Source organism: Kryptolebias marmoratus, linkage group LG6 (genome assembly GCF_001649575.2).
Source record: "Kryptolebias marmoratus isolate JLee-2015 linkage group LG6, ASM164957v2, whole genome shotgun sequence".
NCBI lineage: Eukaryota > Metazoa > Chordata > Actinopteri > Cyprinodontiformes > Rivulidae > Kryptolebias > Kryptolebias marmoratus.
The window spans coordinates 5373758-5392677 of record NC_051435.1 but is presented as its reverse complement, the minus strand read 5'-3'; the positions used below and the strand labels follow the sequence as shown (position 1 = coordinate 5392677).

The 18920-nt window shown below is 36.5% G+C and overlaps 1 protein-coding gene across 5 annotated transcripts in view; it reads left to right on the top strand.

Moving 5' to 3' along the window:
* The window catches only part of pard3bb (par-3 family cell polarity regulator beta b), a 171026-nt gene that overhangs the window by 134806 nt on the left and 17300 nt on the right, over nucleotides 1-18920 (top strand). For all 5 annotated transcript variants that reach the window (XM_037975990.1, XM_017420739.3, XM_017420738.3 and 2 more), the window contains one exon: nucleotides 12640-12716. In XM_037975990.1, coding sequence (XP_037831918.1) covers nucleotides 12640-12716 — 77 coding nt within the window. The remainder of the gene's footprint in view (nucleotides 1-12639; nucleotides 12717-18920) is intronic.

Sequence of the window (18920 nt, the reverse complement as noted above, 5' to 3'; positions counted from 1 at the left end):
ATTCTAATTTTCTGATATGATGAATTTGAGATTTTCATTTGTTGTCATTTGTAATCATCAAAATTAAACGAAATAAACATTTGAAATATATGAGTTTGTATGTAATGTATGAATATAATATACAAGTTTCAGTTTTTAAATGGAATTACTGAAATCAATCTACTTTTTCATGATATTCTAATTTTATGACCAGCACCTGTACAGCATACAAGCTATATATTTTTAAGAAAGATTGAGAGGCTAATATAGTTTATATAAATTATGGTAACTTGTAAAAACTATTCTAATCTAGTATTGCCTCAGTTTAGTTTTCATACTAAACCATTTTGTTAGAACTCTTTCGAGGTCACTTAATAGCACAGAATGTAGTATTTATGGCAATACTGGATAACATGCTAGGTAGTGAGTCACCGTTGAGGGTTTTTTTTTTTATTTGATGTATTGAATTAACGTGATGATTACTGTATTTAAACTCACCCCACAGTCTTTTCCTAAATTTAAACAAGTAGGTTCTGATTTATCTAACCTAGCTCGAAAACTGTCAAACCAAAATCTAACTTAACTGCAAAAAAGTAAGAGAAACAAAATGTAAACTTCAAAGGAATAAAAAACTAGAAGACAAAAATTATTGTATATATATATAAAAAAAAAAAATTCCCTTCTCACCCTCCGCGGGTGGTCTTTGTTTCATCCTCTGAGCTCGGGTCCTCTACCAGAGGCCTGGGAGCTTGAGGGTTCTGCGCAGTATCTTGGCTGTGCCTAGAACTGCACATTTCTGGACTGAGATGTCAGAGAGGTTATATATATATATATATATATATGGCATGTTGCTCTCTGGCAGTTTATTTGGCATTTTATCTCTTCGAATACTGATAATAGTCTCCCATTGGTCCTTTTTTAAATTGAAAGATTTGTTTCCAACTGCTAACTCAAAATCAGCCAGCCTCTTCATTGAAGATGTCTCAATAATGTTTGGGAATTCAAGCCAAGTCCCTCACACTCCTTCTCTCATTCACACACACACTCACTTCTACCCTCCTCCCCTTCTTTCCCTCTCTGTCTTCCCATCTGTGAGTTCAGATGAACAGAAGTCTCCTGGGGTTTTTCATTGGCTAAGCTCCACACTAAGAGGTGAGCTAATTGGCCAGCTGGGGCCCAGCCGCGTGTTGGAGACAGGGTATTGGCCAGGAGTAGGGTCAAGTGACATGTCATTGGTCAGATTGGTTAGTAACCTGGCAACATTTGAGGCTTCCCCTCTTGAGAAAAGCCTGGTGAGAAGGAACAAAATAATAATAAAAAAAAAATGTAAAGGACTCTTGAACATAATTTGGTAACAGCTTTTCTGAAAAAAATGGATGCTTAATTTGCAGCTTTTTGGTAATGTAAAAGTGTCCTGTTTCAGGTCCTTGCAGCCTTGGTGTGAATTTGCAAATAACTCTTAATCATGAGGTTCTTATTTGTTGGAGGGACTGAATCACCTTCATCTTCACCAGATTATCAGTCCAAATAGGCCAGAAGTCACAGCCAACTGGTTACCATGGCAAGTGTGTCTCCATGTGTTTGTGTGAGCACAGGCTTGCTGCAAGTTGATACAAGATATTGATAACATGTAAATTGTTTGTGCCATTCAAAAAGCCTCTTAATGTTCGATCAGAACAAGGCAGATTGGTATTTGTCTTGTTAGATGAGTCTCAACACTTCAAATTAAATCCTCTTTCTGTCCTTCACTGTAGGGTAATATTGATTCACCTCCATTTTTTTCTCTCTCTTTATAAGTAACAAAGTAAGCTAATCCAGAGGAAATGAGAGGTAGAGGTTAGTCACCAAGGATTAGTCTGGTCCCAGGACATCAAACGGTAAATTCCCACCCAGGAGATAATCATAGCCATCCTAGCCAGGAAATGAAGTGACTGCCTTTGGAGGGTTTCTAATCCATGTCTTGCTTTCTTCTCATGTTTTTTTTTCTTCCCACCCGTCCTGCTTTCTCCATTTCTGTCCTTCCTTGACCACCTCCACCTTCAACCCCACCTGAACTAGAACTGAACCCAAGTCACAGTCAGTTTGCAGGTTTGTTTCTGCAAGAAAACCTCCACCTACAATTCTAGGATGGTTTACGCTAAAAGTAATATTTGACCTTTCATCCAATTCAGTGCTTTCAGATAACTTTAAAACCTTTTAGTGATAATTTTTTTTTACATCCGTCATGTTATAGAAATATTTCTTCTAAATATATTATAAAATATGTAAAGTATGCAATTCAACACGGTTAGATACTTGTAATCTGCTTTTGCTAAATTTCTGAATAAAGTTGCCTCCGCAAAAATGAGGATTCTCAGGGGTCATGTTAAATAGGCCAGAAAGGACTTAAGATTTAAATACTTCGTTTTGTGTGTGTTTTTCTAGAACCACGAAAAGAAGAAATCACTGCTGGTGTCGTGTCTATGTGCTTCAATTTACAGTATGTGTGCATATCTGTTAATGTATTCAGAACGACATTCTGAACAAAAGCGCAGCATAGCAAGAGGATTTCTTCCTCCTTCTCTGCCATGTAATCTAGTACAAAAGCAAATATTGCCTCAATTTTCCACACTTCTTAGTTCTTTTTTTCTTGTGCTCCTGATGTCATCATTCTTTCACAAATGAATACAGCCCATAAACAGATGGTAAGAATTTAGATTGCTATACATTGCTATATTTTGTAACATCGTTTTTAAAATGTTATGTCTACATAAAATAAAATGTTAAATATTACAAGCTCTCATATGTAAATTAGAGATTAGAATACTGTTTTTCATCTCATCTTAATCCAAAAATTAGGTTTAATTTTATTGATAAAACAGAGACACATATCAAAACACATTTCTGTCTCCTAGTTAGTTGTTTTGATATTTTAAAAATTGTTAATAGTTGGTGTTAGTTTGCCAAATTAAAAATGAGATTGTCCAAAACTGTCCTCCTTTCTAATAGACTCCAAAGGCTTTTTGTTCATTTATGCAATTACTATCTGTGCTGTAAGACTATGAAGTCCCTTGCTGTCAAGCAACTATATGTGTATTGTCAAAATTGAATTGGTTGGAGAATTGTGTGGCACATTCAAGAAAATGTATCTGAATTAATTTTTCTTCCTTGTGAAAGTATGGTTATGCAGTTTTATCCCTATTGGCTGTTTTTAATGTCTTGAGCAAACGACTTGTATGATCTTGCTGTCTTGAAGGCATGTTGGATCATGCATGCACATCTAGCAAGAGAATGGTAAAGTAACATATCTATTGATACCTGAATTTTAATTTTGAACTGGATGAAAATGTAAAGATCAACAAAAACAAAAAGAATACAGAAAAGCGGGAGTGTAAAAAGGGGAAGAATAAGTTTAAAAAAAAAAAGATGCCGAAACTGGAAAATTCTGACAGAGGAGACAACAGGATTGAGAAGGTCAAGACTTTTATAAAATTAGATGAGATGAAAAAAATATATAAAAGAAATATGAGAAAGACACAAAGGCCTTCCTGGCCATCACCAACCCCTGACTGGAGCCAATCATCTGAAAGAGGAACTGAGTTTGTGTGAGAGGCGGAAGGAAAGAGTGCCACTTTCATCCTATTACAGCTCCATCTAACCTGCCACTGAAGCCACCTGCTCCCACTGACACACAATCATAATCTCTATCTCACACACACACACACACGATCATCTTATATTTCCAGTCTTTCATTCATACTCTGTACATCCACAAATGTGTTCTCATGCAAACAGTATAGATGTGGCTGAGCTATGGAATTTTGGTCTCATACTAAGTCTTGCTACCAAACTGAGATATCATAGAGAAATAAAAAAATAATATTAAAATCCCCAAATGCAAAAGCAGTACAGATTTGTCTGCTTAAGGCACTGACAATAGAAACTGGAAAGCAAGTAGAAATGTACTTTTTCTCCATCTTTACTGTCTCTGTCTTCTGTCTCAGTATGTCCTGTCTCCATCCAGGCAAATTGTCTCCCTTTTAACCTGTACCCTTTTTTTTTCTTAGTCTTCGGCGCTTCTCCCTTTTAGACTTCCTTGGAATTCACCTGCCTTTGTTCCAGCTAATCCTCAAAGGGGGAACTTTTTCTAAGTCGGGAAGTTTGGGGTAGAGAGGAGGCACAGACGGGAAATGGGGGGTAGAGGTAAAGGGATATACTATCTGGGTGGCAGGAAGGGGGCTTATGGGAATCCAAATTATCTCCCTGCACTTTTTTTTTTCTGTTTCCTTTCTCCTCATTCTCCTCTCTGTCCTTTTGTATATGGCATCACCCCTGACTCTCTCCTCCACTCTGTTTCGCTCATCTTATCAACTCCCCACCTTGCACTTTCAAGGACGAGCTTAACTGTTAAGAGCACTAAGGACTGAACAAACCTGTGTGTGTTTCTGCAAGTCTATGGCTGTGTGTGGGTTCTTAATGTATGTGTTTTTGTATTAATATTTTTTTAGTGTGTCTATGCAATTGCATGGCTGTGTGGTAAATATTGTGTGCATGAACATTCTCTGTGTTTGTGTGTCTTATGTGTATATTACCTAAGGCTTTGCAGGAGTGACTAATCCTATCCTCTTTTCTATCGCCTTACTGTACCTTCCCTCTTACTATCAATTATTTATCCCCATCGCTGCTTCTCCTTTTTCTCTCCCAGCAAACTTACTTTTTCCTTTTTCTCTTTTTTTGTCCTTATATGCCTCATTTTCCATGTCTCTCCTTCCTAAAATTATGAATAGAAACATTCCAAAAACTGAAAATGTGCTTGTATCTTTTGAAATGTATGGTTTAGGAAATTTTGTTTGTGCATTTATCTGGGGCAAAAAAAAAGGTAAATTAATATAATGGCAATTCAATTATGTTATTTTGAGACAAAAGTTTGAAATTCAAAATTGGAACTATTTTGAGTTCAGGTGTTTTTAAACCTATCTCGTTCCATTTGGCTGTGCATAGTTTCCCTCATTATCTCATTAGGTTTCGGAAAAATTCGATAAACGTTTCTGATAGCTGTCAGTTGAACTCTTGTGTGGAATAAATAACCAAGGGCAATTACAGACTTTTTTTTTGTTTGAGGTAGACCGGCAAAGCATATCTGGTTTCAGGATATACACTCATGGAATTTCAAAACACACAGCTCATGTTTTCTAGAGAAATAATGGCTCACATTTTCTTAATACAAACATTTTACAACTCTCAGAGAAAAGTGACCTTTACTGACCTACTTCAGAAAACAGTTATATTTGCCTCAAGATGAGCAGTGTAAAGGCCAAAATGTTGTGGAATAGAAGTGTAAATGACTGTCAGTATAAAAACCCAGTGCCACAGCTAACTGAAAGACAGAGACATTGATCTGTATGAGACAGTCTTGAACAGAAGACATAGCCAGGTAAATAACTGTCAGTATTAGCAGCAACAGTATAAACTCACTGGAATTGTTGCAGATTAAACTTAGTTAGGTCAGGTTTGGTCAACAAGGATCAGGACTTTGATTTTTTGGTCTGTGGGAGGAAACCACAGTTTAAAATCCATCAAGTCTACAAGCTAGATAATCTGAATTGTGTTTGTATGATTCAAGTTATTTGCATTAATTTGAATTACAGTAACTGTGGTAGATAAAACTATTAAATAAACATTCAATGTTGTGTTTAATTAATGGTTTGTAATATTCCTTAAGAGGTACTTTTCTGTTTTTTATCCATGAAAAATAAAATATTTTTTTCTTGAGGATCCGTTGTTGTTTTCTTGGAAAGCTTGGTAACTTTAAAAAGCTATTTAAACAATTTCAGTTTTAATTTGAATAATGACTCTGTTTTCTAATCCGCGTGTAACCACATGCGGATGAATTTCCTGTGTTTGCTCATACATGTACGCTAAATAAATGGGATATGCTTTGCATTAGATAGTATTAATAGCTGTATTCATGGGAGACGCTCTAAGCTGCATGCTTTAGGGAAAATTGACCTTCTGTGGTCTTAATTGTACCAGAGGCTCAACAGCGCTGTGACATTTAACTGTGCTCCAGTCTTAATTCTTAGCATTTTATTCTAGTGCTTTGCTGACATTTCACTGGGAGGAGGGTTTAGAGGACATATGGTCGGTGCTTCTTTGGTGTTGTGAATAAATAAGCACATTGCTCCCAATTGTTTTACTCCTCTTTTTTTTCCTTAACTTAAATTAGAAGAACTGAAAACAGACAGAAAAAGGTGGCTTAACTTTCAACAACGTAAACAAAAAAAGCAGCTCTTGCATGTTGGACATTAACTTGTTGGACATTTTGGTTTTCTTCATGAAACTGTGATTGGAAATATGTAAACTTTAATTTTGGAGGGATCAATTGTTGTGGGTTTTAACATTCAACTTGGCTAGCAATCACCTAGGACGAATCTGTTTATCTAAATCTATAGCAGGAAGAAAATTGGTTCAAGAAAATGTCTGCCTCCATATATCAAAATATTTAATATGTCAGGTCAAAAAGAAAGGATTTCTTCCACCTTGCTCATGCACTAAGTAAGGAGAGTTTACTTGAGTTATACTGCAGATGGTGGAGTGACTTTCACCTGTATGGTCAAAACAGTCTCATTAGAAGACTGATGAACGATGGAAAGACCTAATTTGAATAGCTGTTTGTGTGTGCAAAGGTGAACTTGTGTGTGAATGTGAATAGGCTTGTTCTTGCGAGGATGCTTGTCGACTCTCTTTGCTTTAGTGCTACTTTGTTAAGAGGCCGAAGTAATTAGCTGAGAAAATGGAAGGCTTTTCACCAGAAGCTGCAATTACTGCTAGAACGACTGGATGGATAAATGGATGGAAGAGGGAATGGTATAGAGTGTTAGCACAAATAAAGCTTAGTGTGCTGCGACAAATGATACTGGTGAATAAATAAATTAAATTAAATTGTGTTGCCTGTTGATGGTAAGAATAAAGAGTGTGTATAAAAAGAAACTAACAAAAAAAAACAGAGATTTACTCATTTGAAACAGTGCAACAAAACCTTCAAGAAAGAGAATCCCAAGACAGAGATTGGGAAGCAGATTTATTTTGATCATGTCTGTGTTTTCTTCTTTTTATATTAGCTGATATTTTTTACTTTTTTTCCCTTGAATACACAGTTTGGTTAAGTGGCTGTGGTGTAAATATACCCACAACATTATTCTCATTGACTGATTCACTACCCTGTTTGTTTGTCTAAATGTTTAAGATTGAAACTCAAGTAAAGTCTAATAAATCAATACCTTACATTTAGCGTTCAGACATAACTGTATGATGTATTAAGTAACCCTCAAAGTAAGTGTTGACACCACATTTAGAGTTATAAAAATAGTGCACTCTATTGTGTTGTGAATCATGACATAAAAACTACTATTTACTCATAAAGTTAGGTAAATACAACCTCAAAATACCAGCACATGAGAAATTAGACAGTGACATTGTTTATTTACCAAAATGCAAACCAAAATGGAGAATCAGAGTTATAAAACTAAATATACCCTGTGATTGCTACAGTGTAAAACCACATTTTGCAGCAGGAACTTGAACTACTCATGTTCTTTAAGGCCTTTAAGAGTCTCAATTTATTGTGCAGAATCTTTTGGCCCACTTTTCTTTACGAGATGTTTATAGCTCAGGAACAAAAATACTGCATAGTTTATTTAAGATTTCATCTGAGCATTTCAGTCATATTCAGGTCTGGACTTTGACTTTTTATTTTATGACTATTTTGATGTAAATTTGTTGCTGTTTTTAGGATAATTGTTCTCTTGTATGATCAAACAGGTCCAGCATGGTGCAGGTGCCAACTCAAACACTTGAGTTATGCAAGCACAAACTAAAATCATGTGTTCACTTAAGCCCATAATAACCTAATTTTAAGATCTTTTCAGGACCAGATAAAAGAAATAGATCAATGAAAATAAAAATGAAAAATAAATAAATAAAGGTTATTTAGAGGTTGTGTTCTAATATTACACTTTTCTATTGTTAATTGCTCATTCTAGTGTTTTTAATTTTGGTGTTCCACCTTCCTTTTCAATGTGCAAGACTGTCCATTCATCTCGATGCAAACACAAACGATTCTGAGTCAGTTTCAAAATGCCAAAGATCTATTATTAATAAATGGTAACTCTGAAAGCAGAAGTTCAGCACCCAGACCATTTATGGGGAGACACATTAACAAGATGTCTGACCTAGACATATAGACTGTTCCTTTTGAACTAAAAGCCAGTGTTTAGAAGTATTTTGGCTTCTGTGAAGGTAAAGGGAAAATTACGCTTACAAGAATTGCTTTAGATTAAAGTTGTGCCCGCCCAGGCGAGGAAGAAGAAAAAAACAGCCAGTGGTAGCTGCCGCTTCTAATGAGAGGATGCAAGGTCAACGTCAAAGTTGCCAGCTAACTTTTAAAAGGCAAAGTGAACTTTTATTGTGAAGAATTTGTGTCTGCATACATTTGTTTATAACCAGGTTTTCAGGCTATGTTGGACCCTTTGGAGCCAAAATGGAACATAATCATTGCAGCTGTTCACACACTGACACAGAATCAAAGACAAAGTTGTGAAAACATTGAAGAAAGTGGGTAAGATAGCTCTAACATGTGATGCTTGGACATGCATTGTCTCCTGACTTGTTTATTTCACTGTACTTTTGTTCCAAAAATCTTGGTTGAATGAAAACTATTTTATACTGCAGTGTAGAGTCTAAAAATTCCAACTCCTAGTAATTATTGAATGTGTATGCGTACAAGAATTAAATATGTCACAGGCAGAGATCACAGGTACAAAAGAGCAGCAGAGAACTGTGTTTTAATCGAGTCAGCTCAAAGTGCTGGCTGAGCTGAAAGAAATGAGTGATATAGATTAGAACCAGCCTTCTTTTATTCATTGATCTTTATGAGGGTGGGTGGCAGTGCAGCTGATAAGGACAAAGAAGGAACAACATATTTGTCTATTGGTTTACACAAATTATAATGGAAGTGACAAAAAGAGGCATATTTTTGATTTTCTCCGGTATATTTGCAGATTTATCTTAATATATTTTATTAAATTTAAAAGATGATAAAACTAAATGGCAGATAGCAGGTCGATAGAGCTCGAAATGCTGGGATAAGATGGATAGAAAGGTGATGGAGAGGCAGAGTTAGAGATTTCGAAGTAAGAGTTAAATAAGGGGATTTAACAGCACCCATAAGAACCCTTTATTTCACTTAAGGAGAGTTGGTTAATAGAGCAAAATGATTAAGTGTGGAGAGGGCGAAATGGAAGAAGACATGAGTGTGTGTATGTGTGTGTGTGGTGGGGGGATTGGGGGTTAAAGAAGGATAAAATGAAGGAGCACCAAAGACAACACAAAGCGAAGAAAGAGACACTTCACATTTTGGACAAAGTGGTCTCATTAATGCAGTGTGCATCAACTAAATACTCTGTTGATCTAAATCCCTTTGATATTCTTGAAACTCAAGTGAAAAGAACTGGACTTTGGGTCCTTTGTGTGTGTGTCATTGTATCTGTGGATTAAAAAAAACAGTAGTAGAATGCCTGAATGTGTGTCAGTGCTGAAAGTGATGGGGTGGTGTGTTTTATGGGTAAATTGAAGGGTCTGTTAAAAGGAGAGAGATGAGCCTCTCTTATATTGTGTGTGCCTGTGTGTAAATTTGTGAGTGTGTGTGCGTGCCTTTTTCCTCTCCCTGCAGTATCAGTCTCTTCTGCTTGATTTCCGAGCTCTCCTCCCTGCCTCTCTTCTGCTCGCTATGCCGTGAAATGGTTTTTCACTAGACCATTACCCCTACCAGTGCACTACTGTGCTGCCCCAGCCCTCTGTGAGTTAAAGGAAGTGTGTTAAGGTGGGTCTAGAGAGAGGAAAAGATGTGTTTTTGGTTGTGTGTATGAGAGAGCTTGTACTTGAAACACTAAGATTATGTTGTTTTTTTTTCTTTTTATATGTGGCAAAGATGAGTTGTGTAAACATACTGGTAAGTGGGTGTGTATATGTGAGGAGAAAATAGAAAGGGCGTGTGCAGTATATCCCATGCAAGCTCAGCTGTCACAGTGTTTGCCCTGCCCTGTATCTGTCACACTTATCTACAAACATCAAGCATTCTTGCCTCTCTCTCTCACACACACACACACACACACACACACACTCATAACTACACACAGCTTTGGGTTGAACCAACAAGTTCAATTCAGTTGAAAAACTGGGAAACCTCAGGTTCTCAGGGCTGGCAACATTTCTCTTTGTGCATGACTTTACACACATTTACCAGACTAGATTCAAAATTTTACTTTATCTAATCTACTCTATTAGCTAAAAATTTGACATTTGTCAGGTTTGTGTCCAATGCAACCTTTAAAGTTTGATGAATTTAAACAAGTTGGGGGAAAAAAGATGAAATGGAAAGCCTAAAAATCGTTCTACACCCGGCGAACGATATCTGGAAATATTGTTATTGAGACATGGTGGAAAAAAATAATATTTTGTATTCCTAAAGCAGGATCTTAAAAGTGCCTTTGACCCTTTGGGTGATCCATCTACTCTTTTGCAAAGCTTCCTCAAAAAGGGTCTCTATAGAAGTGTTGCTGTCAAGCCAATATTAAGAAAGAAGGATAAACTAAATGAAAAGGCTGGGATATGACATAACACAAAAACTGCATAGAAAATGTGTGGCAATAAGTCATATAAATTGATAATAGGTGTGAAAACTCAAGTCATCAGCATGTACAAAGGATGGTTATGGGGATAAAACATTGAGTGTCCACAGCCATCTATAAACAATATGGAGGTTCTGTCATGGTTTTACAGATGGATTTCAACCAGTGGTGTTGGAATTCATGTGGCTTTTCTGATTGTTTTCCAAACAATCTGAAAAGCCCTGGTTTGAAGACTTTCTATACTGTTTGATTTTTTCAATCAATTCATTGTCTAGAATGGCATCAAGTAACTCGAGCACAGCTGAAAAAGTCTCAGTTTAGGGATGGGTTTCTGGGTTTTGTATGCAAGAAACATTAAATAAACAAAACATTATTCCTTAATGAAGTTTCCATCAAAACTTAACTGCTTTCTTTCTAAAATGTCTCGTACCCTTGCTTCCTCCTTTTTATTTTTGTTTTCTCTGTATTGATGAATATCGTTTTCCTTCACACCCTCACTCACCTCTCAACCTCTACCTCATGATGCAAGCCATTCATTCTCTCACATCTCAGCCCTCTCACATTTTCAAGTTCTCTCCTTTAACATCTTGTTTAAATTGTGTCGTTATTATCCTTTTCACCTCCCCACTCTGCCGCCTTTGTCTTCACCTCATTCACTCTCTTGTTTTATAAGTCACCTTTCATCTCCGTTCTCTCCCTTTGCCACTTCTCAACAACTTCATAATATCCCTCCTCCTCCTCTCTAAGTCGTTTACTCCCCATTCACTCCATCTCTCTTTCCTCCTTTCTTTTCCATCTAATGCCTTTTCATTCATTCGCTCCACCTCTCTATTTGCTCTTAATATCCCGCTGTTTCTCTACCTGAGATATTGAAGCCATAAAGACAGGTGTTCAAAAGAAAGCAGGGCCAGCAAATCTGTTTTATATGCCTTCTGGCTTCATTCCCTGGAATGCAGATGAAAGAGGAAACCTAAAGGAGAGCAAAAACTGTACTCTTGCTATTTAATTCTCAGTCCGTTGCAGACAGCAAATACTAGTTTAGGTTAAAACCTTCAACCTTTTTGTCTACAACACCTGAAACACAAGCACTTCAACTCATACAGTAGACTCTGCTGGATTTATTGCCTCTTTCACATTTTCTTTTACTATGTTGAGATGAAGTGTTACCTACTTCTTTTACAAAACATCATATGTGAATTATTAGTAAAAGCCCTGAGTTAGTATTCTTTTTTTAAATATATTTTATTTTTAAACCTATGCATAAGCAAGTTATCCAGTCACCTAAATACTCCATCTTTCCACATTAAAAAATTGGCCTCTGGATGTGTCTGCACGTGTGCATCACTAAAGTGTGTTGATGTTTGAGGTTTAGTTAGATTCATTTAGAAGTGTCAGAGCAGCTGGAATCCTCAACCGAATAGACCAGGATATTCTCTAAGAGATCGTGTTTCTGTGCACGTGCGTGTGTGTGTGTGACTGTGAAACTGGAAGAGGAAAAGAAAGAATGGAATAAGTGTAGAAGAAAAAACAAGATGGTGAGGGTTAAAGAGAACCAGTGAAAAGAAGAAGTAAGAAAGATTGACCTGTCAGCAGCTTGGATTAATCTTTTTTTTTTTTAAATATGGAGATGAGATGCAGCTCTCTTCATGTGAAACTGCATGTGTGTTAAAGTGAGACATAATGTTTTGAAGTAACTTAATCTCAAATGGAGACCCTTTTTAGCCCCAACAAACCTCAGAAGGCCTAAATCCCCAATAACTAGCCTTTGTTGGTCATAAATTACCCCTGCATCACAAACACACTCACACACACATAGAAGACATAGAGGGGCTTATGGGTGTGCATTGCACATGCTTAGGCTTACAGTTTTGAAGTTTGTTCTTACTTTAGGCAGGGAAATGTAGTGTATAATTTAGGCTGCTACACTTGAAAGGTACCAAAACCTAGTGATTTAACTCCCCCAACAAACTAACCATTTGTTTTTTTTCGACAGATGCCAGCCAGAGGGACAGATCATCGTGTGACACCACGGTATGAAGAGGTGGAACGTCAGTACGCCTCCTTACCAAGGTATTACATTGTCTCTTTCCTTTTTGTGATAAGGTTTATTAAAAAAATTGTTTTGTGCATTACTCTTTTGTTCTGTCTTCCTGTTTGTTTTCTTCTCTTCCTCTAATTAAATCTTTTGTCTCCCGACTTTCTTCCCGACCGTCTCTGGAGGCAGCGTCTCAGACAAGAACTCACCTTTTCTCCCCTCTGGGGAAAACCCACTCAGACAGGGCTGAAAACTGATCCCTATTTCCAAAATTTGCTCCCCCCGTGTCATGTCAGAAATTTTCAAACTTTATCCAAGTGAGCTAATGTGGCTAGGAAACTCATTTGTAATTAGGGAGACATTGGATCATTTCAGCAGCTTTTTGAACCCAATCATTTCCAATAAAATTTCCTTCAAAGCTTCATTGATAGAAATGATCAAAAGATGCATTTTATGTTATTTTATTCTTGGCAATTATGTGTTATTATAAACTTTACCATCATTGTAAAACTTAGAACAAACTCTTACATGCTGTTAAACCTGCATTTTATATTAACTTACAATGTTTCAAGATTAGACTTTTATCTGGCAAAGGAAGGTAAGTAGCAGCCAAGTTCTGGTTTTCAACTAACTGACTACAAAAGCAGAAAATTTAAGATAGGCAGTTTGATGCTTTGGATCATTTAGGTGTGTTTTAGCACAATGCCAAGAAGGAAAGACATCAGCAATGACCTTAAATAAGCAACTGTTGCTGCCTATCAATCTGGGAAGGGTTAAAAGTACATTTGAACAGTTTTGGAGTCCATTATTTTGTGAAAAAATTTTCACAGATGTAAAACGTTCAAGGGAGTAGTAAATCCTTCCTGGAGTGGAAGCGAGTTCACCCCAGACAACGTCTGTGCACTGCTCATAGACATTACACAAAACCCAAGAGCTTCATGAGACTCTACAGGATTATTGTGTTTTTACATTTATTTTATTTTGTTGTCCGTTTGCAATATCTTTTTTTTTCTTTGTGAGGAAGTATGCTGGTGTAGATTTTCACTGATCCATGTCATGACATTTTTTTTTTTTAAAGAATTTGGGAATTTGAGACAAAGAAAAGCATTTTATATTGTTAACAAGGCAGAATTCAGAACATAAAAAGCGAAAAGTCTGCTGATATTTGACCAACTAGCAGAAAAGCATAACTTCTCACCAATGCTTCAGCCTTTCATTGAGTGGTTATGTTGATTTTTTTTTAAATTATTATTTATTTATTTGCAAACATTACCCAACACAGGAATAACACCCGCCTGAGAATATTAATCAGCTCTTGAAACATTATTTCTCCAGTGTTTTCAATATGGTCAGATAAATATTCTGTTCCTGAATGCACACAGTTGTTCAAAACTTACTTTAAAATGGTAAGGACACTTGAACAGAATCAACCAATCTTTTTTTTCCCATTTTTCTCCAACTTCACATTTTATTTTCTTCCAGTCTCTCTTCTCTTGAAACATCAAAAATTCTGATTTTTTTTTCAACCACCATGTAGTAAAATGTTTTGCTTTCTTTTATATTTAAAGTTTAAACCTATATTTTAGGGTTAAATAATAATGAAGAGCTTCCTCTCACTTTGTTTTACTTTGCTTCCAACTACCAACACCTCAGCTGACTAACAAATGCTTGTTTGTTTGTGTTTGTCAGTGCGAGTCAGTGAGTTTAGCTGAAGAACAGAAGTTTAGAACATTAGAAAGTTTATGGCCAGGTTCTCAACCCTGTTAAAATGGTGAGAGATGACCATTTTACACCTCTCTTGTCTGTTTGTGTGTGTGTGTCTTAGATGAAGAGGGAGGGTGTCTGTGTGTGGGTGATGACTTTGGCAGATGGGGGCGAGAACAGTGATGATAGTTTTGAGGTCTGGCTTTGGTATCTGGAAAGCCTTGGGAAGTTGGACACTTTCACACATTGGCATACAGTACATTCTTGTTCTGTTTCCACTTAGAGACATGCACTTTCAGTTGTAAATACTGTGCCAAATACAAATGTATGCATCAGTATCTGAAAATGTTCCTTATGGAAGTCACTGTGCCTATATACTGCACCATTAACAGTTATAAGGGCATGTTTTAACTATAGCATAAAAAATAAAGCCTGGAAATCTTATATCTCTAAACAGAGACCTTTCTGTGTTACACTGATTAAATAATTTATTTAAAGAGAAAATCTGAGGATTGGAATGACTTCTAAAGCAGAAAACTGCTTTCCCCTTCAGGATTGGATAATAGCCCTATACAGTTTCTTGTGCTGCCAAGTCTCAGATGGGAGATGCCAAATATTTTTTGCAAGCATTGCACTTTATTCCTAAACAGCCTTTTCTGCAATGACCACACCAGCCTGAAAGCAAAAGCAATTACTACGTATTCATTTCAATTTGTTTATATGGACTCCATACACAACAAAGTAATCTTAGGGCACTGTACAGGAAAAAGTCAACAAATTGACATATTAACCCAGAAATGCTTGTCTTTTCTGACAGTATGTTTCAAAATTCTCAGATTTTTCCTTTGTCTTTTTTTTCTGGATATCTGTTTATTTTCATATTTTCTGTCAAAAAAAGGCACAGACATAGACAATATTTTGAAACCACATCCAGGTCATTGACCTTATGAAAACGTATTATTTTTCCACCAGACTAGAAATAGCTGGCAGGCTGTGGGTACCTAGTGCCTTCATGCTTGTATAGTTGCAGGCTTTCATAGGCAGAATCACGTTGTTTCGTTTGTTTTCTACTGAGAGGTTGTGTGTTTCTATTATTTTCGAGCAAGTCTAGAAATAGCTGTAGGGCTGCTTAATCAGGTACTGTACGTTTGACTCAACATCAGTTAACTCAAGATTCGAATACCGTGTGTGTATAAGTGTGTGGATTTGTCAGAGTGTGTGTGTCTGTGTGCTGGAAGACAAGATTTTGATGGCTCTAAAATTAAAACATAACCCTGCATTCTCTGCCTGAAGCTCAAACACTTCACCAAACAATCTGTCAGCAAATATCACTGCTTGAAAAAGATAGAAATCTGTTCAGGTTATATTGAATATTTTACTGTCTCATTGGACTATTCGTTGTTTAGGTAATTAGTTAAATACCAGAAATCTGTTTTTTAATGGAAATATTCTCAAAGCTATCCAGTGGTCAGCATTAATTCTTTTTTTTTCTTTCTTACTTTTTTATATCCATCAACAACTTGCAACCCATTGGGTCAGTCAGCATTTTGCATTCTTATGCATCAGGGGTGGGCAATCCTGGTCTTCGAGGGCCACCATCCTGCATGTTTTCCTTGTTTCTCTGCTCCAACACACCTGACTCAGTGGTTAAATCACCTCTTCATGTTCTGCAGAAGCCTGTTAATCGCCCATTGATTCAAATCAGGTGTGTTGGAGCAGAGAAACAAGTAAAACATGCAGGATAGTGGCCCTCGAGGACCAGGATTGCCTACCCCTGTTATTCATCTTGCACCATGGAGAGGAAGTTTCCAAAATGTCTTGAAACATTTTCGGTGGTTCTTAATTTCCTTGCATGCCCCAGGCTTACAAGATTGTCGCTTGAAGTTTGAACATTTTCAAAAAATTGAATAAAATCTTAACTCAAGCTAGCCACAAAGTGATCTCAAGGGTCTCAAACTCGTCTCCAACCCATCTCCATTTTATTGTGGGAGTCTCCCACCAGTCTCAGACCTGCCTGTCTTCATTTACTTCAGTAGATTGAATCATGAATGCAAGAGCAGCAGTCAAGGTTGGTACAAAGCAGGCCAAGGTGGGTACAATGTGGGGGAAGATGAGCAAAAGAATTATGTGTAATGCCTTGAATTGAGTTTTGACAGCTGTGCACACAAAAATTAGACCATGATTTTGAAAACCTGGCCACAGAAAACATGGCCCCACAGCTCACCGATGGCTTGGTCGCAAACATTTCAAATTCAGTGAGACTCCTACAATTCTTTTTGCAGCTTTCTTAAACTTTTGAGTCACCATGTAGTCTCCAATAATAACAGCCCAGTGAGATACTACCTTAATCTTCTGAACTCTACACTCAGAAGATGGGTCTCTTGAATGTCTAAAGTTGTTTTTTTTTCTTTTCTTTAAAAGTTAAGCGTCCTTCCTTTATCATGGTAAATAAAAAAGGAAGGATATAGAAGTATGACCTTTCACATGAAATCCCCCAGTTTCCTCTTACTGCCTTTTCATGAAATTACCTCTCCATCCTCTTCACTCACATCTCTTCTCCTTGTTTTCAACCATTTTCCCATACTTCTCCGCTTCCATTTTGCTCACTCTCAGTGCTTCCATTATTCTGAAACAAAGGACTTGATTGAGAGCTAGAGAACAAAAGTTAAAATTTTAAACATTCAAAAGGTATGTTCAGTAGTTTGTTTGGAACTGTTAGAAAGTAAGAAAGTGAATTTCATTTTTAAACATAACTTGAGCTAACAAAAGCGCAGAAAAGTAAATTTCTCAAAACATGCATTTAAAAAAGAAGAAAAAAAAATGCCAGCTGAACTGTTGAAGGGGCAAAAAGGCCTGTAAATACAAACTGGTCCCACACTTTCTTTTAATTATTTTGAGGTCAGTAGATGGTTATCACAGTTTGTGTATGGTTAACATTATCAGGTTCTGCCCCATGTCTGCCCCATTCCTGACCCATTTACAAATTCTTTCTGTCTCTGTGTCAAGTACACACATGCAGTTAGGCACACATCTTCTCTGCCCTGTTATTCTTTTCATTACAAAGTAATGCAGAAAGAAAATCAAGCAACATAAATAAACAGGGGTCAGAAGTTGACAGATTTCACAACATGCAGAAACTTAACTATTTAAAATATAACCTCGTGGCAAAAACATTGACTCTGGAGATTTTATGAAGAAACAATGAAGGAAAGAAATGAGATTGGTTTACTGATAACATAAACCTTGTCATGAAGGATTTTTATTGTTTAAAGCATTCTTTTATTACAATACTTCATGTCTACACATATGTTCCTTACCACTTTTTAAGGCAGGATTTCTACACATTTAAGGTAGACAAACCTAAACAAACTTTGACTGGAGACATTCTTCTGATTTCTATTGATAACAGCTTTCAGTTGTTCAACATACAGCCTTGCCTCAATTTGATTATACTGACATCCTTTCCCAATTTATCCTTATTATTACTCTTATTTGATTAAAAGAGCCAATCAGAATTGTTTTCCAGGGGTCTGGGGAAGCTGTGACTTCCTCTTCATAATGATAATTGTGTGTTTACTAACTATAGCGCAGATGTTTTAGTGTGTCCTCTGAACTTTTTATGTTTGTGCTCATTTCTTCATTCATTTATGGCTCCACTGTGCAGTTGTTCTTTACCTCTCTGTGTTTTTCTCTCTTTCTTTTTCTTTTCTGTCTGTCAACAACTCATTTTCATTCTCTCTGAACTTGGGGTGAAAAGGACATTTTTTGAATCATGTCAGTCTGAGTAGGAGAGAAATTATAAGGGAAAGTTTCTCACTCACTTGAGTAGACCTCCCAACCAGGCTCAAGACTTTCCCAGACCACTTTATAACTCCGGCACAATCCACCCCATTGTTCAGTTGTTTTTCTGTTTCTCTGGACTCATTGAGACTCTGATTGTTTGTTGGTCATCCAGAGGACCCAATGATTGACCCCATAATCTCATACAGAGCAACAAACTAATAGCATCAATATCTTCAGGAGATACAGACTCATATAATTTTATTATTAAATACTGATCAACATGAAAACAAAGTCTGTATTTTTTAATAAAAGCAGAGTCTTTTAATGACTTATATTTTATATTTTCATTTTTTTCCACAGGCTGAGCTTTAAATTTACAAGAAAAGTTTAAGTCTTAATGGGCTGAATGAAAAGCATTGCTGTTTCTTTCAGAAAGTAACTACTTTTGTCTCTTTACTTTTTTTAAAATTTGGCTTTTATATCACATTAAACACGTGTACGCTAAAACAAATTCTCAGTCATGCAAAACATTCTAATCCTAACAAACTGTGTCAAAGGCAACTCTTTTTTTATTCTTGAACACATTTTGCTTCCAATCTGAAGAGCTTCATCAAAACAATTTGGGTAAACAGGCTCACTTAATTGCTTCAGACTAGTGAATAGAAAGGTGGCTGATACACAAAAAGTGGAACATTTCAACAGCTTTTTTTTAAACTCAGGTGTTCCCTCGAAAGAAATACACTAGCATTATG